This window comes from Platalea leucorodia (genome assembly GCF_965183815.1).
Source record: "Platalea leucorodia genome assembly, chromosome: 6".
In the NCBI taxonomy this organism is placed as follows: domain Eukaryota; kingdom Metazoa; phylum Chordata; class Aves; order Pelecaniformes; family Threskiornithidae; genus Platalea; species Platalea leucorodia.
In genome coordinates, this window is record NC_138828.1 from 26,545,661 (window position 1) to 26,572,482 (window position 26,822).

The window sequence follows — 26,822 nt, forward strand, 5'->3', positions numbered from 1 at the left end:
CCGATCGATTGTGGCAGAGTCCACCAGCACCTGATGGAGCACTTGGGAAGCCTGGTCCCCTCTCATAGCAAGGGACAATGAGCCAAACTACTCTCAAGCAGAAGAGTAATGCAGTAACCTGACACAATGCTGCAAGTTTGCAAGTCTGCTCTTCCCGATGGAGGAGCAGCGCCAGGAGCAGAGACACAGCGAGCTGCTCAAGATCTACAGGATAAACTGTGCCCACTACATGTCACCTCCAGACAGAATAGAAGACAAAATGGCTTTGCCCACCTCTCTTCCACCACTGTCAGGTCACTGGATCCTGTTTTAAAAATTGTTGCTGAAGAGCTTGGTTTAATCATTTGTGCCAGTGTGAAAACTCAGGCTTAAAGTTCCAATTCTGCTTTGGGGCAGGATGCTTGCTCACTGGGACAGCCCTGTGGCACCCCCCCTCCTGCCCTGCACCAGCCAGACAGTGGAAGGACACCAACCACAGGCGCGTGACTTTTTCCAGTAAGTCGCAAATTTGAAGTAAATATAATCAGGAAACCAAAGCAATTCATGTACTTGGATCAAGTGAGGAAAGGAGAGGAGGGGACAAAAAAAAAAAAAAAATCAGTAAAGGGGAAAACACTGATTTTGACAGCCTCCCAAACCATGTGTTTACAGTCTTCTCTTCCTGAATTTAAACAAAAGAGGGCAGAAAAAAGAAATTAATATGAAAACTGTTCCAGATTAACCTAAACTATTTCTTTCAACCTCAAACGCTTTTTTTTTTTATTTCAGCTACCAAAACAAAAAAAAAATTGCTTCTTATACAAACTTTTCTTTTCCAATACCAACATCCACTTTTATAATGCAAAAGGTGAAGAGATTCCTGCATGGCCTCAGCCTGTTCTTTGGGGTTTGGAGCTCATTTGAAGGGCAGGAGCCAGTGTCAAAAGGAAACTGCAGTGAATTCGATACAAACAATATTCAGCCTAGTGTTTATTAAAACCTTTATATACCAAAAGCAGTTGTAACCACCCAGGATCTTACCATTTCCATACATCTGATACTCACGCCACCCAAGGCTCAAGCCTCATTTGGATGGCAATTTTACAACTGAGACATTTATACATACAGACATATATTCCTACTGACAGCAGTTACTAGTCAAGCAAAAAACATAAGCAAAAAACATAATGCGTAACAGACACAAACGATAGAGAGGATATGATTAATCCCCCTACTCAGGCAGAAATCTGGTCTAATGAAATTAAAAACCTGAGTTTCCAAAGAAGGAACTTAACATTTTCTGGTGGTTTGGCACATTCCCCTCAATTTGTCCAAATAGAAAAATAAAAAAACCACCCAAACAAATAAGAATACCACAACTTTTGGGCTACACTTCTCATTTTACTACTGGATCGCAGTTCGCTGCTGTTTCTTATAATGCCACTCTATTCTGGCCACTAAGCTCCACAGTCCAGTTAACACAGCCTCAGAACATCCTGAAGTTAATTACCTGAAGTAAATGTGAGTTTCCTCACTCATTACAGGAGATTTCCCACCCAGAAGCTAAGGATCATTTTTCATAAACTAAAACATAAGTGGGGGAAGTAAATTGCAAAGAGGTATGAACTGGAAATTTAAAGCATCTTTTTCAGACATGCCACATCTGACTAGTTAACTTTTTTCTCCATCTCTGTATTAACCAAACACTCACATATTCCCTGCTATCCCGCATGTGATACTTGCCTAGCAGAAAGCAGACTTAAAAAGTCACTTCCATTACCACTTTCCCCCCCCCCCCCCCCCCCCCAAAAAAAAATCTTAGAGCAAATTCTCACTGCTGCAACATTAAAGGAACAGCCAGACATATGCTTCTGAATGACCACTTTCAACATGTGGGCAGCAAAGGTGTTAAGAGGAGAAAAAGGGCCTGAACTCCATGTTAAAGGCTACTCACCACCGCATCAAGATTTAACAAGGCTCAATTTCACTCGATGCCAAGGTTTTATGTACTGCTTTGCACTGTAACAGAGGGCAGGAGAGGGATTAGCAAAGATGGGGGAATGATTAATGTTTTATCTCCACTATAAAACAGAACTACACTGGAAATGAGTTGGGTGAATATTCACAGCACCATCACGCTCCATCCCAACTCCATCGCTGCCAATTGCACACTCCAATACACAGAACAACTAATCAGCAGCAATCAGCTTTAAAAAAAAATGGAACTTTTAGAAGAGAGAACTTAAGCATCTAGGTGGATACTTCTGTATCTTACAGTGTTTTGGATCTTCTTAATTCCACCCGGCTCAAGCTTTCAAAGTCCTGCACACAATCGGGACTGCTAGAAATCCTCTTCCTCCACTAAGGAATGCCAAGGAAGGTTCTCACACAGCCACACTGCTCAGAGCTGATGGAAAACACCAAACAGGAAAGACGCATGCTGAAACTGTGAGACTAAGCATGACTGCTCCTCTCAAGAAGTACTAGATGTGAAGACACATCAGAAGTCACTTAAAGTTACATGGAGATCTTAATAGTCATCAGCTCCTATTGTTTAAACATTTGAATTTGCTACTTGAATTCTTCAATATTCTTTTATATTTGTAATACGCATGTAAAGCTTGCTGCCACGCCTTCTATTTCTGCAGCAGACTGTGCAGGAGACTTCTCAGTAAAACTCCCTTGGTGTAATATAATGCAAAAGTTTTGACAATTCCTGGATTGCTCTGCGCTACTGAGATGAGAAACAATGCAGATTTCTGTAAAGCTGAGATAGCATCTCAAAACACAAGCAGTAATTTGTTAAACCACGTCCTACCCAAGCAAGTCTGTAAGAAAGAAGAGCAATTAAAACCTTAAAAATTATTTGCAGTACATGCTTATGATGAAATATATTACCTGTTCAGAGACCTGCAAGATTCAAGCTGTTGAAAAATGAAGAAATATCAGGACAAAGTCACCTAGACTTTGCACGCCAAGATGCAATGGAAAAAAAAATGAAAATGGGACAGAAGTTTTGCTCAGACTTTGATCATTTGCATGATCAATGAAAGATGTCAGGACCAGAATCTAAATGGAAGGAGAACCCAGCTGGAGGTTAGCACAACTGAAATGGAAAGGAGCATCAGCCCCTCTCCAGCATGCCTAATCAGAGATTGCTCTGACCCCTTCCCAGAACAAAGCAATGTGTTACTTGCAAACCCCACCTCCTCCCTCACAATTTTATTTCTTTTTTTTTTTTTTTTAAAGGTTTGAAACTCTCTGTACATCTGAATTAAAACATTAATTTCAAACCACAGCCCAGCAATTGAGGGTAAGGCAATGGAGATGAGCATGAAAGAGGCAATGAAGAAACACAATACCATTAAATCATTTTTCACTGCTTAATGTAACACTCATTGCAGAACAATTTAACAAATGCCATAACAGTGTCGACACCACACGGTTTAACACTGGGAGACTGACAGAGCCAGATTTTCAGAAGGACTCACAATGACATACATTTTAGGTTTATAACCAAATGCTTGGATTTTCAAAGCTTTTGGGATACTGTTCACGTTACTCATCATCTGATGATACCAAGAGGTTCACAGAACAATTTTCAACAGCAGCAAGCGGAAGTTTTCCTTGTTAATGTTGTCCCAACATTTAAAGAACTCAAAATTTCTTTGGGGTTTCTAACCGTTTGCTACAATTGGAATAACACAAAGCATTTGGCTTATTTCTAATACCCACAACAGTGAAAATTTGAAAAAAATAAACTAAATCCTTAATCTTCATCATTGTCATCAACTATCTATAATTTCCTGAAAGCGAGGAAACATTTTTAAGAGTTTCCCATAAAAGAGAAAAAAAATACTTGATGAAAAAGTGCATTTAATGAAAATAAAACAGATTAAACTTCTCAGTTCTCTAATATTTTGGGCAAAGTGATACAATTGTCCACATGCTGCGCTGGCAAAGCCTAACCTCTCAGGCATATACTAAATTTGACTAGATTATAGATGTCCCATACACCATATCAGACCCTCCAGCAAATGCATTATTTTGCCCCTGCTCCCTGGTCTCTAATCTACCCAAAGCTTTTCATAGAGATAATATTACATTCATGGCTTAGGCCTTGACAACTGCACCCATAAATCAATTTTAAATCTTGCATTAATCATCTTTCTGTAATCAGTGGCTATTCAGCACAAATTTACATCTCATTTCTGTTGGCCAAACAGCCACATTAGAGCTTTGAAGCTTATTCAGGCTTAAATGATTACATTCCCCTAATAAACACTGAAGTCCTCTCAGTCCAGCCACCGTGAGCTGCATTAATGACATGCCGTGGCAGCAGAGGCCATCCGAAGTCAGCCTTGTGCGATGCTACAAGCAGCAGCCTCCACGCCAAACAGATTTTTTGTCTTTCCAATACACTCGGACGAAATGAGAAGGCTGCTCTGCCTGGGCCGACCCTCTTACGGGAACTGGCATGCACAGCAGGCACATATACAACGCAATTTATTGCACCACCTCCTCCTAACAGCTCCATTTGCCACCTCTTGAATACATGAGGTTACCAGTAAGAAAACCGAAACCCAGATTTGCTGATTCCCTACATGCTGAGCACCTTACAACTGTCACCAAAAACAAAGCAAGCTGTTGAAGCTGAACCCTGTAGAAAATCCACTTTTCCCATTTGTCAGACAGCTGTAACTTTGTTCACAGCACCACCAAATTGGGTCTTAGCATGCTTTTCTTTGATCACCTCAGAATTAGGCATTACATTTTTTATATCTGACTACAGGTTTTTTTCCTGGTTTTTGGGTTGCTCTCACTGCTTTGTGCAACAGACTGTCACACAGGATTACAGTAAGCAGCTAAAACATGATCAGTTCGGGGTAGATCTTGCATGTTCTTGCCTGCAATCCTTATAGTGAAGCAATCTATCCTGATTGAACAAAGAATAATTATTTAATTAAAGATCCTCGGCAGGCCTACATTATTAAACCAGCATAAAAGCCTCACATTGATTGTATATTCACTTTCAGTTAAGGTCTGAATCAGTATGCTAAGATCCAAAAATGAATGAACAGAATGAGTTTATTATGACTGTTGTTAAGTACTTACCCACTACAGGTAATAAATTATACATGTGGATGCTTGTTATGCTTATTCCACAACATAATGCAACTTTTAGTTACTTTTTATTCTATGGGATTTAATTCCCACCGCATCAGGTTTATGTTACTATTTAAATATGGCACCAGAATTACAAGGATGTAAATCTGTTGGGCAGAGATGCCACCTGGACCTTGATGTTTCTTTAAATCTGGAATTGAAGAAACATAGATGTGCTCATTTGTTTATGATGGATGTCCTGTATCCTAACCATCTCAGAAAAGATACATTTCTGGAGAGGTTCCATACTTCATAGGCTATTTTTCTTCACCTGCAACCTCCTGCTACTCCACGCTCTCTTCCAGCATCTGACAACCACCAAAGAACTAACATCAACATGCCAAGGCTAGGAAAACAGCCCAGGGCCAGTCAGAAAACCACAAGCAAGGTCCTCCCTTGAACTTGCATATGGAAGAGAGACTTTCACAGCAGGCCCATCACTGAATGCAAGCTTCTCTCAGTTTTGTGCAGCTTATGGACAGAACATAGCTGAATTGCAGCAACAGCATTTTACTGCTAGCCAAGATAATCCTCATCTGTGGCCTGAATTTCTGGTAAAAAAAGTTTTAAGTAATCTTCAGGAGTCCCCAGGAGGGAAGGCACTACTCAGCCCAGAAACTACAGATGATTATTTATCCATGCCTATTCTAGGCCTTACACTCACTCTACAAAATGGACTGATTGACCACTTCACACAAACATGAAATTACAAACCCAGTTTCATCATTATTTAGCAGTTAAACCACGAAATCAATTCCCTTCCAATCTTTGTCTCTTTCAGTGAAACTGGATGCATCTTTCAAAGTGTTGAACTTTGAAAGGATGAATGAATGCACTTTAAAAATAAATTAAAAGTACAATTCTCAGAAGAAGAACTAATTAGCATAGGAAACAGCACTTCTACAGGTTATTTGGTTAATTGACATCATTCTTCTTACCAAAACACATACCCACTGGAAGTTAGACAGCTGAAGTAATGGCACTCTGATGTTGAAAAGTTGCCCCCATAGTGCATAACACATAAAGCTTTCTAATAATGCGTGCTCTTGTCCATAAATTACTGTGCACAAAGAAACTTAAAACAGTAAGCAGTGAAAACTTTCATACTACGCAAAGGAATAAGCCAATTAGGGGAAGGACACAAAAACCTGTTGTTGCACCTCCATAGCTTCCCCTAGCCTTGGGTGCAAGTCATATAGGACCAGACCTGAAGAACTCTACCGCTCATACACGCAAAAGGGGAATTTTCATATTTGTGTGGACTGAAACAGTCAGAGACAGGCCATCCAAGCACACCGGTGATTTCAGTGCAGTCTCCTCCACTCAGGGATGCAGAGTCCTGAGATGCTGCAAGGTATTTGGTTTTGCAGGCACGAAGCCTTTCGTGCACTAAAGCTGATGCTGAGCCAGGACTGAATCCTACCTTTCCTAGGGCTTTAGGAGGCTGCAGGATTATATCTTCCCCTGTAACAGGAACCCATCTTCCCAACAGAAATTATGTACATGATGCATGCATGTAGTAGCATGTCCATCTCCCATGGACTCCCCTTACCAAATAACCAAGAGCCCAGGTCAACTGATGGCAGAGGCTTCAGCACAGCTCTAGCACACAGTTTAAGGTCACAGATACATCTGGCACTGTACCCCAACTCCTCCCTGCCGCAGCATCCAGCTAAGCAGCCACTAAGATTCATTCCCCTTTCACTTCTACCTGGCTTCCATCACAAGGATGATTTTCTTCTCCTCATGATCCATTTGCCTCACAGAGCTAACAAAGATAATGCAACACTTTACTAAGACCACTTCCAGAAAGCCACTCGCATTACAAACGGCAACACTTCAGTTAGGACAAATTGTAAAGATCCCAGAAAGGAAAGTCCACAGCTACTCGAGGGATCAAAACCCTACTTTACAGCACAAAAACCTGTAAAAAAATTTGAAAAGAAGGCTGAAATGTGGCTCACTTCGTTGTGGCCTCTATTTGCTTGAAATGGGGTGTGAGGAGGAGAAAAAGAGCTTACTAGTACCTACCTGTTTAGTTAGCAAGAACAGGCACAGCAAGAGCCATTGACTGAGAACTGAAGTTTGACCAATTCGGGCTAGAAAGTAGTTTGTCTTATAACAAGGACAACTTGCTGTTGGCACAAGCTACAAAGGAATATGGTGGACTCACTGTAAGAGGAAGACCAAAAAGAAGAAATCCCTCTCCAGAACATGCACTGTAGGTCAAATCAAGGTTACAGGCCTGCTGCAAGGACCCCTGAATAAGTTTCTGCACTATACGTACCACAGGAGATTTAACTACATAATGTTAACAGCCCCACTGGCCTTAAATCCTATGAAGCTACACCACCATTACGTTCAGCTAACAGTCACAGATCTGCTCTTATTTTTAAATAACGAGAACTAGCAAATAGTATAATATTGTGCTTTTTTTCAATTGATTGTTTTACTCCACCGACAAGGAAACTATAACTCAGTAAGAAACAGCATGTCTAGAATGTCAATGATTTGCAATTAACATATTCGAACAGCAGGGAGTTGCCCAACTTACTTTCTTAATATAATTTTGATTACTTACATATTTACTGTAATATGGGAGAAAACTAGTTCGGTTCTCAGATTTAAAACTCTGCAGAGAAGAAAGGAAATTTGCCAAGTAATAGCTTTGGTCACAGCATCGTGTGTGAAAAAATTGTTTTCGCTATTTTCTCTCTTTCCTGCTTTATTTTTGAACAGACAAAACAAAGGTTAGAAAAAAGGAAGGGGACAGCCTGGTTTTTAAAGGCAACAATCAAGACTCTGCTAAGTGAGGCTCATTCCCAGTTCAAGAAAGCACAGGACACCTATGGCACGAGCACCCATTTTGGGTCTCAGTTGCTTGCTTTATCCTTGAGCAATGGGGACACTACGTGGTCTTCCAGCAGGGATAGATGCACCACAGAATTCATCTGGGAAAAGCCCCTCTCATACAAAAAACAACTCAACACAGATTCTGGTTTCTGCCAAAGACCCCCTGCAACACCTGGAGAGATGCACAAGGACTTCTGCACATCCAGCTTCAGCGAGGTCAGCCTCTGCAAACAGCAGCGCTGGGGAAAACACGCCAGGTTAGCACTGACGGAGCTAACCCTGCAAGCAGAAAACCTCAGGAGTAGTGCTGTGCTCTAAAGCGGCAGGGAAGAGAGAAGTCCAAAAGATTTACCTGGGCTAGCGGCATCAAACAAAACAGCTTTGCAAACATCAAGCAAGGGCTGCTTAAGATTCCCTGCTTTCTCTCCAACACCTTCACAGCAAAAGCCTTTTACAAACATTATACAGGCAGCATCATAACCAAATCCCCTGGGGGCTAAAGACATTTGCCAGTTCAATACACTTCTACAGCCCTGAGAAACAGGCTCTGCCAGACTTAGTTACTGTGACTCCAAAGGACACAGTAGGTCCTGCCGATCTGTACAGCCTGTCCACATCGAGGCCACCCCTCTGAGTTAAATATACCAGACTCTGAATAAGCAGCGTTTTGAAACTGAATACAGGGCTTGGGAAACTGAGCTTACAGCCTGTGTAATCGGCACAGATATTCACTTATCATTAAAATTAATAAGTAGGACAACAACCAAATCCCCTGATAGGTTTTGATTATCTCAGTCTGGGTATTTATCAGAATTACTCCGACACACTGAGTCATTGAGCTCTGGCCAACGGGCACAAGTCAGTCCTGAGCCCACTGCAGTTTCCTTCGCACTGGAAGCATCATGACATCCAACATCAGGAAAAGACAAGTACTGCACAAGAAAGAAGACTGATATCTGAAACCATGCAAAAACGTTTGATTTGGTCTGAAGTTTCCAAGTCAACTATTCTGCCCGTTCCTGATCAGCAGCTGTACTCTGCCTCACTGTCATCCTGCAGCAGGACGACTGCAGCCACTCCTTTTGCACGGAGGTACTGACCTGCCTGCAGTCACCTTCCCCATCACCTAACACCACATATCAATGACCACAACTCATTTATTTTCTGATCATCTGACAAGACACCTATAGCGATTGACATATTTTCTAAAACTTCATTTTTAGGTTCATTTTCCCAGCACCGAAATCATCAGGGCTTTGCCCAACTATTGTATTAATCAATATTCATATTTTTGAGGATGTAAAATAAACCCCAGGATTAGCAGCAACACAAAAAGCAGATATGCTGCCACTGAAGTTCCACAGGAACATTCAGTTACTCAATCTGGCATCAAAATAAAGCAAACAGTAAACCAGAAGGAGATTGTGTAATGAAGTGACTTTATCTCACAGGATTATACTTGTGGTTAAAACTTTAATTGTGTAGTCTAGAAGGATTTGCAACAAACTGAATAATCTCGCATTATTTTAATGATTTGTAATCACAACACTGGCTACGATTTACAGGCTTACTATACATTTGCATTGTAATCAACTAAAACAGTCAGTGCATGCCCTACAATTTGTAACAGCACTTAAAATTATGTCTTGCAAGGAGCTCCAAGAGCTGCCCAATCAGTCTGAAGGTTTGAAACCAAGGCAAAGCTCTCAAGTGCTAATCTTCCCAATTTTTGAAGAAAATAAAGCTAAAATAAAAGAAAACTGAACACCCCCAAGGCTTCTGAACAGCAGACCAAAGGCCACATTTTTGCAATCCTTTGCTGCTGGCTGAACCAGGAGCAAGCAATGCTCAGCAGACATCATACAGAGCAGAAGTTATTTTGACGGCCCTCAACTTCAGGCGACAAACTTCAGGAACAACTGCCAGGCTCCAGCAGGAAACCAGGAGAATCACAACATCAGTTCTGTACCTGGTGTTTGCAGGCTGAATACACAAAGACAAACACCCTCCCTGCTCCCCCCCCCCCCCCAAAAAAAAAAATTGAGATCCCAATGAAAAAGGCTGCCAGCAGAGGCAGAAGGTGCTAGTTTTTCTAAATGGCTGAAGGAAAAACTAGCAAGTTTAAGTCCTCCTCTTCAGAAACAGACATTTTCCCACCCCACTTGGTATCTGCTGGGTACAGCTGGGTCTTGGGGATATCATCCCAGCAGGACTGCTCCCTACAGGCAGGACATCTGCATCACAGGGAAACTGAAACACCTTAAAAAAAAATCAATTAATTCTGAAAGATCACTTTCAATAAGTAGATATTTACATTACAAAGTCCTGTCATCACCTCCTCTCCCAGCCTCACTCACCAGTTCTTGGTCTAGCTCAGAGCCAAAGGCAAGGCAGGAGAGGGGCTGACTTGAACAAGAATACCACCAAGCCTGGCAGCTCTTCCTCCCAACCAGAACACAACTGCAAATGGATTAACGGTGTACACCAACATCTCCAATCACATTAAGAAATACTCTATGCTATCTTCTCCTGCCGGCTGCATCTTCTGCACAGCATTATGGACTGTCAATATTACAGGAAGAATCATCGCTGTTATAGGAAGCCCTTTAAAGACGAGGGCCAGGTCACTTGCCCCAAAATATTTTTGCTGAAGTCGAATGAGAATTTTCGCAACATAAAGGTTCAGTCCTTCCCCTGAGCCAAAATCAGAGCCAAAAGTTCTCATCTTTGATACCGCAAGAAAGCATCCCAAGGAGGGTAATTATCCACAGAAAGCATACATGTTTACGAGCTTCTGGTTTATCTTATTTCAGCACAGTAACAGATCTACAGGGCACTATTTTCTGTGTTTCAATATATAGGTAGTTCATATACACCAAAATCACTAAGATGCACAGTCTTAAAGTGAAACCAGGCTTTAGGAATGGGTAACTTTTCTAACAATTTAAACACATCTGCTTAAAATAGAATAATATCGGCTCTTTTCTACTGTTCATTTTGTTAAATCAAGAATTTAATATAATCAAAGCAGTGGCCTGGCACTTGCTGGAGTAATGAACACAAGAGATAAGCAAGAATACACAAGTTAAATACTTATCAGAGCATTTGGCAAGAACAGTGTATCTAATAATACTTTCCTCCTTGGAAAGCAGCAAAAGGAGGCAAATCAAGGGCTATGCTAGGGGCGTTTCAGCCTGGTCTGACAGACGCAGTTTTTGGAAAGCCATCAGCAACCTCTACTCCTCGCCATCACCACCCTTCTCCTGGGAGCTGCCCCAGAGGTGCCCAGCTCAGCAGGCAATTCCTTGTCCTCCTCCTCCATCAACACGCTGATGCACGGCCCCCACTCTTCTTGGGGGAACCTGCTTCCTACCAACCCCCAGGGCTTGATCCTGCCTGCCCCTGCAGCTATCTGGCAACTCGTCCATGGATTATTCCTTACTAAGATCACTAAGATCATACAGGGGTAGGTGAGGATCAAACTAACATGCAAGTGTCATTCACTCCTAACTCTAAACCACTACTACATCACTGATGTGCTGTCCGTAAACCATCTTGAAACAGAAATAAGGAACAGTAATTTCCCATTACACATGGAAAAAATAATTGCTTTCTCCCCTAAATGCTCACAACTCCCCACAGGATGGCAGGGGTTTTATTTTTTTTGAGGGGTTTTGGGTGGTTTGTTTTTTTTTTTTTTTTTTCCCAAACCCTCTGACCCGGCAGGGGAAACAGCAGCCCACAGCGTACAGTCAATCACAGTGGCTTGGCAGCATACAATGTCACAGTGGTAACGCAGAGATGACCGACAGCCAGGTGTCACCCACGTTCCCTTGAACAGCTCTTTATCATTTGTTTTGGGAAGAGCCTAAAAGCTGGTGAGAGGAGCTACCACTTTTCTTTGGAGAAGAGTTAACAGACAACCCCTGAAAGGGTGTATCTGCATCCATGTGTACTCCTGGTACTTAATCTCCGATCTGTTTTGCCACAGTATTTTCAATATTAAAACCAACAGACCTCATGATTACTGCCTGCTTTAGTCAAACACGCTAAATCATACAGCTCAGCATGCTTTTTCCCCCAAAATGAAGACGTCTTAAAATAAATTAAGACTATAAAACCAAAATATTTTGAGGCAAAGAGAGCTTCCAACTAAAATACTGACATTTTCTTTCAATAGCCAAAAACCTAGTCCCACCCTTCCCTTTTGTACGTGCACATAGCCTTCAGCAACTGAAAAACACCTGGTCACCCTTGTGACCAAGACAAACAGAGAACATGCCGCTGCCATTTTCAGTCTCTGAAAATCCTAAACCATTCCCATTAAAAACTTGAAAAATGGATGAAAGTTTGTTCTAACAGTCCTAGATGTTCAGCTGCTGAACTATTTCTTGAATAGCCGCATATCAGGACTTTGCAGTAAAACAGCAGTCAGTCAAAAAGCTCTCCTTACTCCTTTTAAGCTAGGTGATGGGTCTTCAAAAAAGTCCTCTAATTTTTATTATCTTCATTCCCTGTGCAATGCACAAGGCAACCACTGGTCATGAAGACAAAAATAGCAGCTTCCATCTTAACACTATTTTCAGGAATTTTGCATTTAAACGTTTCTCCTTCTAGACAAACCCACCATGTGTTTCCCTTTCTGAAGTTAGCACTCATTTTATTTCATGTTTTTTGAGCTGGCTTTCCTGAATGAATAACATGAAAAGAAAATCAACTTTCTTCAATTATAAGAACACTAAATAAATCAAACAGGACTGCAGTCTTGAATTTCGTTACCCAGATAAGCCATTAACCTGAATAAAAATATATGCTGTCAAATGAGGGAAAAGCAAGGCCAATGCATTTTAAGTCTCATAAAAGTATTATGCAATTAAGTGATAAGTAATCCACTGATACATATATTTAGCATATGAAGTAGTAACTAACATACTACAAAAATTCATCAACATAAGCTGTAAAATCCTAACGCATGTTTTACAAACCCTGGGCTTTTGCATATGCATTCTGTAATGGTAATACTTTATTCTGCAAAGTTTCAGATTCTTCATGACAGTACTACATTTATACATTTTAATTGTACGGTTACTAACTGTTGGATACCAATATTTCTGAAATTGGCACAAAAGTAACAGAGAAAACAATGGTTTTAGAAGATAAAGCTCTTCAAAGCTCTTTTATCCCCACATGTAATTCCTAGACACTAGAGGAAAAAAAAAAAAAGACTTTTTAGCATGAAAGGAGATTATTGTTTGCCCAATGAGCCTGTATGGAGGAACCTAATGCTGACAACTGTATTTACAAAATGATATACTGAAGGATCAGCCCTCATTTCTTCTATGGTGGATTTTCAAGACCAGGATAGTAATATATTATTCCAATAATACAGTTCTAGCTGAGATAAAGATTTGTTTTATTCTTAATCTTACCAGTATTAATTTATTTTGCAGTACCTTAGAGTACTCCAGGCATTTTAGATCTCCTTTAATAAGACTTACGCCTCGCCAGATGCTGCTCCCAAATAAAGGCTTGATTCATGTCAACAGCATACAAACCAAAGGGCAGCTAGCTGAGAGTCCAGGACAGCAAGTTTAAGAGCATTCTCAAATGGAGTGAGAAGATTTAACTTCAGATGGGAAAGGAGATATGAGAAAGGACATGAATAAAATGGTGAGGCTATTCAGTGAGAACGTTGTCTGGCATGAGGTGCTCTGCTTTAAAAGCAGCTACATACCATAGCTAATCTGTTGCAGGCATCAGAGGATCAGATCCTAAATACAGGGTGTTGAATGAGTAACAGTAATGTGGTTTTTAAGCAGGGCAAGATAAAAAAGACAGCTCAGAGAAACAAAACCAGACCTCACCCTAGACAGAGTCAGGGCAAGCTTTCAGACAGCAGAGTTTCAGATGTAGGGCTGGAAGAGACCAAAACAGATCACCTGGTTTGTTCCTCCAGAAGGTATGAACTCTGCTTGTCCAGAGTAACAGAGATGATGATTTGACCTGGTGTCAGAGACCTCCTGTGAAAGAAACCCCACATCTGCCCCAAAGATGCACCAGTAGAAAGTACTTTCCAACAAATTTAACCTGAATCAGCTTAGCTGAAATAAGTCCTGTTTTTCTTGTCCTACCCATTGCCAACCTGGGCAAGAGATTATTTCTTTCTTCTCTGCATCCCTCAAGGTGGTCGTGGGCCAGTCCAGTAGTCTATGCTACACCCAACTTCATCAGCCTTTCCACACAAGACGCATCTCTCCATTGCAGAGCTGATCTCTTTAGATTTTGATTGATGTATTCAAGCTCCGTGAAACGAATGCAGCTCTACAAGCACTGGTGAGGCCACCAACCCACCAGGGAAATCCACCAATTTGAACAGTAGTCAGCTGGCCAAACTCCACTCCCATTAACTCCAGCATCTTCAGTCTCGCTCTGGAGCTTTCAGAGTTTGAAACGTGAACTCAGCACTGCTTTAAAACACAGTTCAGTTACCACAAGGGTCCTGCACAACTGCATTATTAACTTCTGGTGTCTTTTCAGACCCAAAGCTCAAGCTCTTATTATAATTATGCTATACAATACAAGCGTGCATGAATCACTCTGGCACACTAAAACAGGCAGCATGACCAAAAGAAAACCCATCATCATGGCCCCATGGGATATGAGCAAAAATGACCATGTAAGCACATGAAGAACCAGGGGGAGGGTCGCAGAGGACAGAAGTTTACATATATACAGATACCGCATTTTACCTTAAGGAATCCTAGTGGAAAACTAACTCCCCACGTATTTCAACTCTATTGAACTAAACATCATCCCACAAATTAGTCATGTAAAATTCCTTTATTCTGTATATAACAGAAAATTTTAAGTACTGGTTTGGATTACTCAGTTTACTTCAAATACTTAGATGTGCAGTATGTTTCTTACTAACCTGTACATGCACAAAAGCAGTACATATAAATAAATCAGCCAAATTGCAGGGGTTTAAGGTGTCATTAATATATTTTTTTCACTTACTCAGGTATTACTTATTTCCATCATGCTCCCTGCTGCAGTATTGCATTCTTGCCATGTTAGCATATCCCCTGACTCCTTTTCTACACTGGTCACAGAGAAGCAGCAGCATTTGCAGGAAAAAAACTACAGGCTGCCAGAAGTACTGCCCTGAAAATGCCAATTATAATCATAGCTACATGACACAGCTCAATGGTGCCAAGAATCCTCCTTCTCCTTTCACTACCCCCTATCCCTCCCCCTTTATTTTATTTCTATCCCTGAGGGCAAACACTGCCTCCAATCCAGAATTCCTGTATAAAATCTCTATCTGAACCAAGACTGACAGAGAACAACATGAATCTATTCACAAACCACGCTGAGTAATCTAAATCACCATTATTTTTAACTTCAAAGAGGCACCCTAGGGTACCTGTCCTCCAAAGAATGAGCCAAAAATGCTGCTCGCAAAAAAAAAAAAAACCCAAACCCACCAGTGGCCTACATAAATGAGAAGCAACTTGCAGAATCTCTCTAGCTGAATTTATGCCCCAGCTTTCAGTATTTGGCCTTATTAACCACAAAAAGCAGGGGCAATTGCTTTCCCTCTTGCCATTCACATGCAACAAGTCATCTAGCGCTCTCATTTTCTGCAATGAATAAAGAATTATGAACATCTCCACAGGACCAGGTTCCTTAGTACATGTTTATTTTCCTGTCTGAGCCTAAAAAAAAAAAATCCCAGCACATGGAACTGTGCAGTGAGCCACAGCACACAGCCAATACCCCAAGGACCACAGGGCTTTCCTGTTCTGTGCTACAGGAAGGTCAGGGAAATCAATGGGAGGTGGAAGAGATGGGAGAGGACCCATTACACAAAAGCAAAGCACCTGCTTTGGACAGAAAAAGAGTACTTCTAAGCTGTAAAGAAATAAGTTTTAAAATAAACCCTGAAAGGAGGGAGGGTCTAAAACAAGTAAATCAGCACTATTATAGCCACTGAAACAAAAATCAGATATAATAGCTGAATAAATCAAGCCAGCTAAAAGAAAGCATTTATTTTAATCAGCAACTTTTGCAATTATCTGGATATTGTTAAAAGCGGCTGTGTTTTTACTTGGCCAGACCAAATAAGACTGAAGAGCACAGGTTTACAAGGGGGCTCTTTGTAGCTTCTCCCTCTGCTGTGGCTTTGCAGGGAGTCAAAATGCATCACAGTCTCCTGCCAAATCAAGGGAGGAGAGGAGGCAATACAGCCTACAAACACTACCTGACCCAGCTATTTCTCTCACAGCACTTACCATTCTTTCTACTTCTGTGAGCTTCCATATGATAAAAATGTATGTTTAGCACAGGCAAGTGCAGGCAGTTTCTGTAGGTCAGAGCTAGTCGGTGTGACAGCCAAATATAATGCATATGTAAACCTCTGATGTGCCCCGTTTGGGTAATCCTAAACAGCACCCCAGGAAGAAGTGTGGGGGTAAAAGACACTCACAGGCTTTGCAGACCTTCTGTACGAGCATAGGCTTTAATAAAAAAACCTGAATGGTTTTGTTGATGTGCTTGGAGGGCTTCCTACTACACAAGAGGAACCAGACTTTTCTGATATAGCCTCTGGTAATCCCAATAACGTCCTTCAGGTTAAAGTAAACTTACATGAGCTGCAAAGCAAAGTCCAAATTGTCCCTTTGGCATGTAATAACAGGATCAATTCCCAACTTGAGCTGCGAAAGGGGCAGCATTTCCATGCTGACCATGCTCCACTGGCAGGGAAAACGTCCCTTTTCTGAGCTCCATGGCCATGCAGACCTCACAAGGACTTTGCTCACGCTCTAACAGATATAACTGCATGTTTAAGAGCCAACAGCACGACTGCTGCAAGCTGCTGAACCCACGCAGCCAGGGAAGGCCTCCTGGGACAGCCAGCAAGCCACATTACCAGGATTCATTAATCCTTCAGAGCAAAGCAGCAGAAAGAAGAAAGCACCTTCTCCTACACAACAGACGGTTCTTCATACCAGGAGACGTTTCAACCCCTGCTTGGCCACAGCGTATTTCAGTCACATTATTTCTTTTCCACTGGTCCCTCAATACTCCATACGATGGAAGAGGGGGATTTTTCTTACCTTCTACGTGCATGGGGGGGACATGAAGGCCAGCCAGGCTGCAAGGATACTGGACACTTCCAAAACCTGTACCAGATAAGCACCTAGCTAGACAAAGTTCTGCAGAGGCAACCCTTGGCTAAAGTGCTCCCCTCCCTTCCCCTAAAAGCCATTACTCACTAGATGAGCTGGTGCACACAGTTTAGCAGTGGACCAAGGTCTGATCTTGTGGGGACTAAAGCAGTGTGGTGCTTTATTTGGAATTACAGCCGTGAAACAGGTCTACCTCTAAGCTTAATCTGTCTCCAGACTGGAGGGTCAGTCTCCTTCCCATACACAGCTCCTTTCATTTCCCAAGTTAGATCATATTTTCCCCATTGTGTTCAGCACAAATGAGGTGAGCAACAGGCTAAACAAGTGCAGCTGGACCTCCCTGGAGCATGGAATGTCTTAAAGCTTTAATACACAAAAATTACCATGGCACACAGCTATAATAAAAATTTAGACTGACACCTACAAAGGATCTGCCAAAAGCAAGCTCATTTGGCTTGACTGGACCTCTTACCCCCATTGTTTTGGTGGGGGTTTGGGGGGTTGGGTTGTTTTTTGTTTTTTTGTTGTTGTTGTTGTTTGGGTTTGGTGGTGGTTTTTTTTGCTTTGTTTTTTGTTTTTTGTTTTTTGTTTTTTTTTTAAATAAATGTGGAAATCTGTTTTCAAAACCTACCAGCTTGAGCCTTTGTATACATAGATAACTTCCCCCAGGCACTCCCATACAACTACAAAGACTTTAACATCAGCTGTGCTCCTGGTGCCATCTCCTACTTCTAGCAGATGTGGTTCTAGGAAAAATACTGTTTCCTTAAGATTTGTAATAAAAATCAAGTGGAGAAGCAGCAACACTAGAAGAGTTGAAGGCTGCCTCAAAAGCTAATGTATCTTCAGTTGGAACTATATCACCGTTGAAATTGATACCAAGTACTTGAAAAGTGACTAGACTCTACAGGATACTGTTAATAGGAATAATAAAATACCATGCATCAAAAAGCTTACTTCAGCACATGGTCTGTATCTACACACTGTAGTGTTGCAAAGTGTGACACATTATGACATTTCTGCTCCTTTTCTTGATGGGGACAGGGCAGGCAGATACACGGATCTTCCAAAATTATCCTTAAGAGGACATCCTGAGATAACAAATTTGTATGAGAATACCTCAAAAAGAACAGCTTGCATATCTCTGATCTCAGTTAAAGCTCCCTCCTTTTCCAAATTCAAATCCTGAAGTGAGAGTTACTTAAAATATTTATACAAGGTAGATCTTTTAAAAAAATTAAGCAAACAGAGTATGACTGCAGCATAGCTGATTGCAGAGCAGATAAGGGGGTCAGAGAAGCAAGTCTGGAAAGACTTTTTTCAGTACTTGTAAAATACTGCAAATATATTAGGCCAAAAAAGAGACAATCGGGCTAACCTCATGAATTTTTATGGTGTCCCATGAAAACAAAGAAGATTAAGAGGAGATTTCTGGAAATTCAAAAACCAACTGCCTGATTCACTTTTTATTTGTGGAACTTAAATTAAGGAAAAAATCCTGCCTTTCAAGTCAGTAACCATTATTTTGGCATTCATGAGCGCACTTCCAGGTGCTGTTTGGAAACCGAGCTTGGAAATATAGAAAGGTTTCTCTAAATAATGAAAAAAACACAACTGAGGCTTATGCATAGGATATTTAGCTTTTCCTTTACTCAGCTCCACATACAGACCCAGGAATCTTCTCAAGTCTTCAGGCCTAATTATTTCTCTACTGATATTCCTGTAAGGACATTAAGATATACAGCAACCGTGCTTTATACCATAGGAAAAATACCTAGAGGTGTTCAAAAAGGAAAAAAAATCTTCCATTAAGAAGTGGACACTGGGATCTTTATGGTGTGCCACGGCACCAACACATTGCTCTGCCAGCACATCTGGCACTGGTTATTCTGATGCCCACACACGCAAGGGGAGCAAGTTTCGTTCTTGGCTTTAAATCAATAGAGAAAAAATATTGTTATAGACTCCACCCGCAACAGGATTAGAACTTGAACTGAATGGAGGATAAACTGAGCTCCCTGCGTAGCTTTTACATCCTTGCCATAACCTGTGCCTGCAAGCATGCAGCTCATCTGAGTGAGGCTGCCATTTCTACAACCTTTCATCTACACAGAATATATGGAAAGCCAGATTTTAATTCACTGTGTAATATATATGTGCAGGGTTGGCTGCATTTTATATAAGCATTGCCACCATTTTTATGACAATCAAACTGGAGTCCAAGACAATTCTGCAGCCCATTTCAGCTGGTGACTAAAACTCTGGAATAACACATTCCTGAGAGCTGCTCTGTTTGGAGGGCTCAGTCATGCAGCATTTCTGTCTTGGGATGCTTTCTCACCTCACATGGTGCTCATGGCTCCCAGGAATTGACAGGAATACTCAGCACCGTGCAGAAGTCAACCTTTCGAGACGGTACCAAAGCTCTGTTACAGTACAGCATTGAGGATGCCCCAGCCAAACCAAAGACCAAAAGTCACAGCAATGACTGCTCACACAATGCAGTCAGGCCAAGCACACACACTGGAGGGTATTAATGCATCTAAACTCTAGCACCTATTTCAGGTATCAAATTAGGCCAAGTTCTTTCAGTTCTCAGTATAGTTAATGGTAGGGGACAGAGGCTCTTCAAGGTGCTTAAAACTCATGTCTTGTTCTAGTGTTATCAGCTCCCAGAATTTTATCATGAGCTTGAAAAGTATCTCTGAACAGTCCTGATCATTTAAAGCTAACAGTAATGTCCCAGACCCTGTGCTTAAGAAGAAAACTTCCAGAAAATTGTGTTGTACATTTACCCCAAAGGCTCAAGAAAAGAATAGCAATTTATAATTTAAAAAAAAAAATAAAATTAAATAACCTCATGGATTTTTTTGGTGAGGGGAGGAGTGAGGGGGCTGACTCATGATATTTTTTTTTTTTTAATACTTGTGGCTGGCTCTACTGCATAAATAAATCAATCCCCTAGCCACACAGCTCCATTTTTCCAATCACAGCTTGTTGTTTTATTTATTTTTTCCCTCCATTGCAGACAAGTCACTCCAGGGAGTTTTTAAACCCAGTAGTCTACTTTCCGAATGGAAACGGTTAGTATAATTTGTGAGAGAGAAAACAAACAACAACAGAGACTTACCCCATTTTTTGGGTAGGCTATCCATCCTAGATCCCCCATTACTGTGCGTGAGTCCAGTAAATTCACTGAAAATAAGAGAAAAAACTGTTAAGGAAGATGAATGGATTACAAGCTTCAATAAATATTTCAAGGTTTGGGTGGCTATAGTAAACAGGCTGTTTATAATTAACCAAGGAAGTTGGATTTTTGTAAAGTGGAATAACAATGCAATAACTCCTCTAACAATGAGGTCATACACTGAAAACAATTCTATATATGCATTACTTTATTCTTTTGAGATATGCCACTGAAACCAAGTTGCAAATGCATTCATCTTCTGGAAGATCCAGATCCTTCGTGTTCTTAGGATCTGGTCTTTTGGGGGGAATAAATACATAGTGCACACTGTGTGTTTATGTGTATATGTAAGAATACGGTACACAGGTATACACATACACTCACAAACATGTGTGTGATTATATACACATTTCTTCTAAGGTGGCATGTTTTTAGCATAATCAGGCCTTTAAGACAAAAATGAAACAAGAAACAACATGCAGAGTTTCCGGATTATCATGAATTCAATTTTTTAAGTATTTTATGTGCAAGTGTAACAGTATTACTGTTATCAGGAATCTATTCTTTTCTCCCTCTCTCACGTTTTTCTCCCAAGTCTTTGGCAACTTCATTGAAAGATATCCAAGGGATCTCCCCCCCCCCCCCAAAAAAAAAACTCAGAGTAGCTTTGTTAAGTCACATAAGCAATCAACAATTTATATTAAACAGCAAAAAACTATTCCCAAGCTTATAACATTTTTTTCCCTTCATATTACCCAAAATACTGAGTAAAAAGCGTGAAGTTATTAAATCTACACACACTTAACTCAGTTAAGGAAAATTATAGCAGTTTCTGGTGCAGAGCTTTCACCTCCTGTACCCAGGGCTTAATCTCCAAGTTAAAAGCTTGTCTCTGAATCAACAGCTGTCATCCAAAAATCTCAACCTAGGAGGAACTTTATTCTGTTTTGAAAGCACACAATTTCCTTCTCCTTGGATTACAACACTTGCTTCTCACAGTATATTTGTCTGCTTAATACCTCACTTTTTGTACTCATGTCCCTCCTGAAAAGGAATCCATTTCCCTGGGTCTTCAATTCCTGATCTCCACCCTATGTGCTCTTTAAAAATCCCACTGGAAGTTTTTACAATTGGACTTTCAAGACTTTCCAGCCCACAATGATCTAGCCTTAGAACACGCTTGAAACAGGTAGAGGCAGCTTTGCTCTCACTCCTTTAGTACCAACCATGTAGGTACTTCAAGACTGCTAGAGAAGAAAAACAAACAGGTTGCATGCACAAGTATAAAGGATGTGAGTACCACAACCCTCACCCCTAGTACTCAAATCAGGCTGATTTGCAGTCTCTGGGCAGCCAAATATACCGGTGCAAACACCTATGCAATATACAGACCCTTCCTTACACCAGCCCAGGTCACCCCGCTGCAGGGCACCGCAGACAAAATTAAAAATGCTGCCAACTGAGCACCTCAGATATCAGGATTACACTATTTACAGAGGCATAGTAAGAAAACCCAGAAGTACACTATACTAAAAGGCATGCTCTTTTAAAATCTTAAGGAATATTTAAAAAACAAATAAAGAGTAAACAACAGACTTAGTTCGAAAAAACAAAGTTCTCTGAGTCAGTTTGGTCTTAATCATTGTACTGTACTGAAGGCTGACAACTGTAGTCCCTTGTACACAAAACCAGCCCAAAACACAAAAGTACAATGCTGAGGTAGAAAAAAAAAAAAAATCAGTTCTCAGCTTTGGCATCAAATACTTATCTTAAAGAAGATTTGTCTATCCAGATATTTTCACAATGCATGCAAGTATTAATGCAGCACAATATCATAAGGCATATAGATGTTCTGCCTGGTCAAGTATATTTTTGTGATGTTGAGCGAAAACATTTGGTAGCTCAGGGTTTTCATGCCCAGATTGCTTTCTCCTGCCAAAACAGAAAACAGTTGGGAGCTGGCAATGCTATGGAACTACAGGACATTTGGTGGAAGCAGTACTCAGAGACTGCACTGAACTACATCCACAGTAAGTAAACATACAATTAGGTGGCATTCCACCCCACAGCCTAAGCAAAATAAAAGTATTGCTATCATGCACCATTAGATATGTCAGCCAGTGATGGCCAGCCTTCCCCCTCCTGAAGTCTGCAGGTAAAATGCTCATTAAGGTCTCCTGCTCCAGCTGAAGTCAAGCACCAGTACCCAAGTGCTCCTGAACCACACTGCATTTTCCTTTTAATGGGATAAGAAGGGTGATCTTAAAATACACTTCAAAACAGGACATACATAAATAACATGTCCCATATTATAACTGTATACTATTTTAAAAAGCAAGCGAAGGGAGTGCAGTTGCCAAAATGGCAGGTTTACCCAAATTCCTTCTATTACAATCACTGTAATTAAACTGTGCAGAACAGTATATTCCTGTCTTAAGTTGCAATGGATGCAAAACAAGTATTGATCTACATTGTACAACTTAATTAAAACTTGTCCTGGAGATGCTACTAATGAATGTAATTAGATAGTGTATTTGATGCCACAAACTTCATGACATGCTAATTAAGGAAAAAAGCAGAAAAAGTGCTTTTATTCAAACATCAGATCATAAAAAGAACATGATACAACTAAATATTGTATTATCTTTCTATCAACGACAATTTTTAAATTGCTGTTATTAACTTCAATTTCAAAATAATTTTCTGCATATGAAAAGATAATACAACCCATTCAACTCTAACTCAAGTCAGTGGGAATTTTCCTACCGGTGAGTCAGCCATCAGAGCTGAATGCTAAATCTCTAGTTAGAAGAGACTCATATTCCTCAATTATTTTAGTAGAACTCTGCATAGAGCAAAATAAATAGGAGAGGACAGTATACACATTTTGACAGGCGCACCACAGTAACCCAAAATTCACATGCCAGGAAGGCAAAAGCCACAAGTGACTTTAAGCTCCCCCAGTGCCTGGGCTGCTCTGGAGACCAGAAAGGCTCCCAGCACAGCTCAGACAGCTCTGAGGAGCTGCTAAGGCACAGCAGACTCTCCGGCTGCCCCGCGGGCTTCGGCTCAGGACTGCTTTCACAGTGTATCTTCTAAAATACTGCACTACATCGATCTGCTCTGAGGAATATATTTAGCCAGTACTAAATCTAAATGGACTGAAATGGTTTGCTTTGAGAATCCCCAAAATTCTGGTATAAACACAAATTACCAGGGCTCCATCTGGATACAAGGTATCTGCATCTTCCCCATCACCACCCTACCCAGCCATTTCCAGTACATCTGTCTTTCACTTGCATCATTGCCAGGTCCCAACCCAACCCCAATTCAGCCTCAAACCAGGCCAGAGCCGCGACATCCCCTCCCCAAGGGAGTAACTCCTCCAATCACCCAGCTGCAGGAGCTCCCCACACAGGGTGACAGTGCTACCAACACTTTTGGGACACTCTCTCAGGCAGCCTTCCCATCCTGTGCTGCTGGAGAGGCCACCAGCACACAGTCCCACTACACAAGTCCATACAGGCTCAGCACCACCTCTCTTCCCACCACCTTCCAGCCTGGCAGGAACATTATTTTTGCTGAAATGGCCTTCATCAAAGAACTGCAGACTGAACAGGTTGGGGAAGAAACAGTGGGCAAACAGTAAGTGATGTACGTACCTGCAACACAGAGGAAACCATTTTAGCAGAGACTTTAGAGAAGGGCTGCCGCCATCCCAAACAGATGCTTCCATAACTTACCACGTGGCTACTTGGGAAGAGATTAAGCTTTTTTACACCTTAATAAAAAACCCTGAAACTGTCTCTGGTTCGACCCACAGCAAGACAGAGAAAGAGACCAGAGGTCTTTTCCAGAGCAGCAGAACCAGCTCCTCCCCATCTAACCTGTGATGACCATCAGCATGCATTTGTCCGTAGCTGTCTAAGAACCAACCCAAACACTCGGGTCACTGAAGAAGGTAATTCAGGAAAAACTCCAACTGTGGTGCTTACGGCTTCCATACTTCAGGAGGTCTAGTGCCAGCTCCTGTGTAGCTTGGGACTCCTGGACCAGCCCCAGTGCTGCAGATACCCCACAGGCGTAGCCCAGAACTGTACTCAGCAGCCCCTGGGATGCAGGAGAGCTTACCCCACTGAAAAAAATCTCTCCAGAAATTGCTAGCATCTCTGCTTGGCCCATAACCTTAAAAGCCTCCAAAATAACAGAACTCATTTATTCCCACTTCCTTTCTCCTCAGCACCAGCTAGCTGTGTCTCAACAAACAAGCTAGAAACCTCAGAGCCCATAAGCACACTCTTAGCACCTGTATCTTTGCCAGCAAACTTGGAAGAGGCACATACACACATTCAAAAATGTTTTCTGCTCATTTCCACCATCAGTGCATCCATCCCACAAGCCATAATTATTTCTAATGCTCAGTCAAGGGGAACACAAAACCGCACAGATCTATATCATCATTAACTTCCATGCCTTCAGGGTAGGATAAATGATGATTAAGTCTAAAGTCATACCATAGCCTTTTTTTTTCCCCCTTTTTTAATACAGAATAATAGCCTGGGGAATTTGCATACACTCTTGTTCTCAGACAGGCTAGTTACTACGGGTGAGCAATCAAGTTAGAATAAAACCAAAAGTGATCTAAACCTTTGCCCTGAACTCTAGCTGATGAATTAATAGTGTTTTTTCACTCAGGAAGCTCTGACAGGGAGACTGGATACAGCTTTTTACTCAAATGTGCCCGTCACATTCATACAGCCAGCATTTAGCAGCTTCACTATGGCTACACAGGGATTGTGGCTGGAAGGAAGCACAAGAAATGCCAGGGCTGATGGCATTCAATGTTCACCTAAACCAATATTGCTGCCCACACAGCAGAGCGCCCCATGTGACACAGCCACCTAAAACAGTGCCATGTGGCAGCATTAGCTTGCCCAGGCAAAAGCAGGACAGGTCTGTCATGATGGTACAATGCCTGAAGCAGAAGCCACTGATCCATGGATTTTTTTGGTTTCACCACTGAAGTGAGATGGCTCCTCTGGCTCTGGTCTGAAGCAGGATCAGCTGGAACAGCTTCATTTTCTTCACTCCAATTTCAAATTAGAAAAAAGCTGAAAAAAACAAAAAAACCACCAACAGGCTAAAACATTGAGCACTTTTGATCCTACCAGCCACAGGTACTCCTGCTATTTCAGCATCTAAGGATCTTCCAGAAAAACCTCCATGGCTCGCACCAGGCAAAAGTCACTGCAGGCATAGGAAAGACTGAACAATTCTGGGTTGCCATGGTCTTTGAGCTGATTTCCAATAAATCCTTAAACACTGGACTAGTCCTGCACTTCAGCAGCACCATTTGCAAGCTGAGGCTTACCATGGGGCATTCTCTACCCAAGTTTATCATGACAAATCGCTCTAGAAAAATCATCATGATAGCAAAAGCTGATGGAGTTTATGCCATGAAGCTGTAAAGCCATAAGAATCTTTTTTTTTATTTCACTAACACACACCTAAAGCAGGAAGAAAAGAACATCCTCTTTAACCAAATCAATACCCTATAACTACAGTTTCCATTACAAAACAAACAGGAGTAAAGAAACCTTCTTAAAGTCTGCATAAATATTTCAAAACACCACATGATTTCTAAAGTAGCACATTTTTAAACAATAACATTTGAATCAAAATGTTTTGTTCTAAACAACTGAAGCAAAACTCCACTTTAATACATTTGTTATGAATTGAACAGGAATCTGAACATTGTCTTAGGTAACCTGAATCTGAACTCCCGTATGAAAAAAGGTGTGAATCAAGTGCTCCTACATCCTCCTGCAGCTCCTGGCCCACTTTGCGCAGCACTCTGCAGGACATAGCCACCCACGGAAAGGTCAGAGCTACATCAAGGTAGCCCCAGCTCTGACCCAACACTCATAGCTTGTGTGAGCAACTACATTTAAAATACTTGCGAGAAACCTCTCATAGGAATACTCACACACTGCCAATTAAGCATGAGGTGAAATGCTCTGCTGGATGGGTTTCAAGGTGCACGACAAGATGCAAGAGCAGTGCTTTCACTGAACCCTCATTGGGAGGTCTCCTGAATAGCATCACAGGCTTTCCATCAAGCTTCACACCTCTGCTCTCCTCCTCTTTCCCAAGGCAGGGGGTATAGCTGCCAAAGACATCATCAGTAACGGAGCTGGTTTCTCCTTACACTGCATACCTCCCCATCCTTCCTCCTGCACTCCTGGAGTTCACAGCACTACCAAGACACACTGACTGCAGAGGACTCTTCATCATCATGAGTCAGTTTTCCTGCTTCATAAATCTTCACTGGTTTTATTGCAGTATTGTTGCCATTCATTTTCCAACTGTTTTCCCTGTTGTGCCAAGTATTTCTTCAAAAAGTATAAATCCAAGGCACTCCAACAAGTGACAGTCAAAAATAATCC

The 26,822-nt window shown here is 41.4% G+C and overlaps 1 protein-coding gene across 4 annotated transcripts in view; it reads right to left on the minus strand.

Moving 5' to 3' along the window:
• The window catches only part of EPHA5 (EPH receptor A5), a gene marked incomplete at its 5' end in the record, with an annotated part of 195,722 nt that overhangs the window by 159,849 nt on the left and 9,051 nt on the right, over nt 1-26,822 (minus strand). For all 4 annotated transcript variants that reach the window (XM_082314987.1, XM_082314986.1, XM_082314989.1 and 1 more), the window contains one exon: nt 20,320-20,384. In XM_082314987.1, coding sequence (XP_082171113.1) covers nt 20,320-20,384 — 65 coding nt within the window. The remainder of the gene's footprint in view (nt 1-20,319; nt 20,385-26,822) is intronic.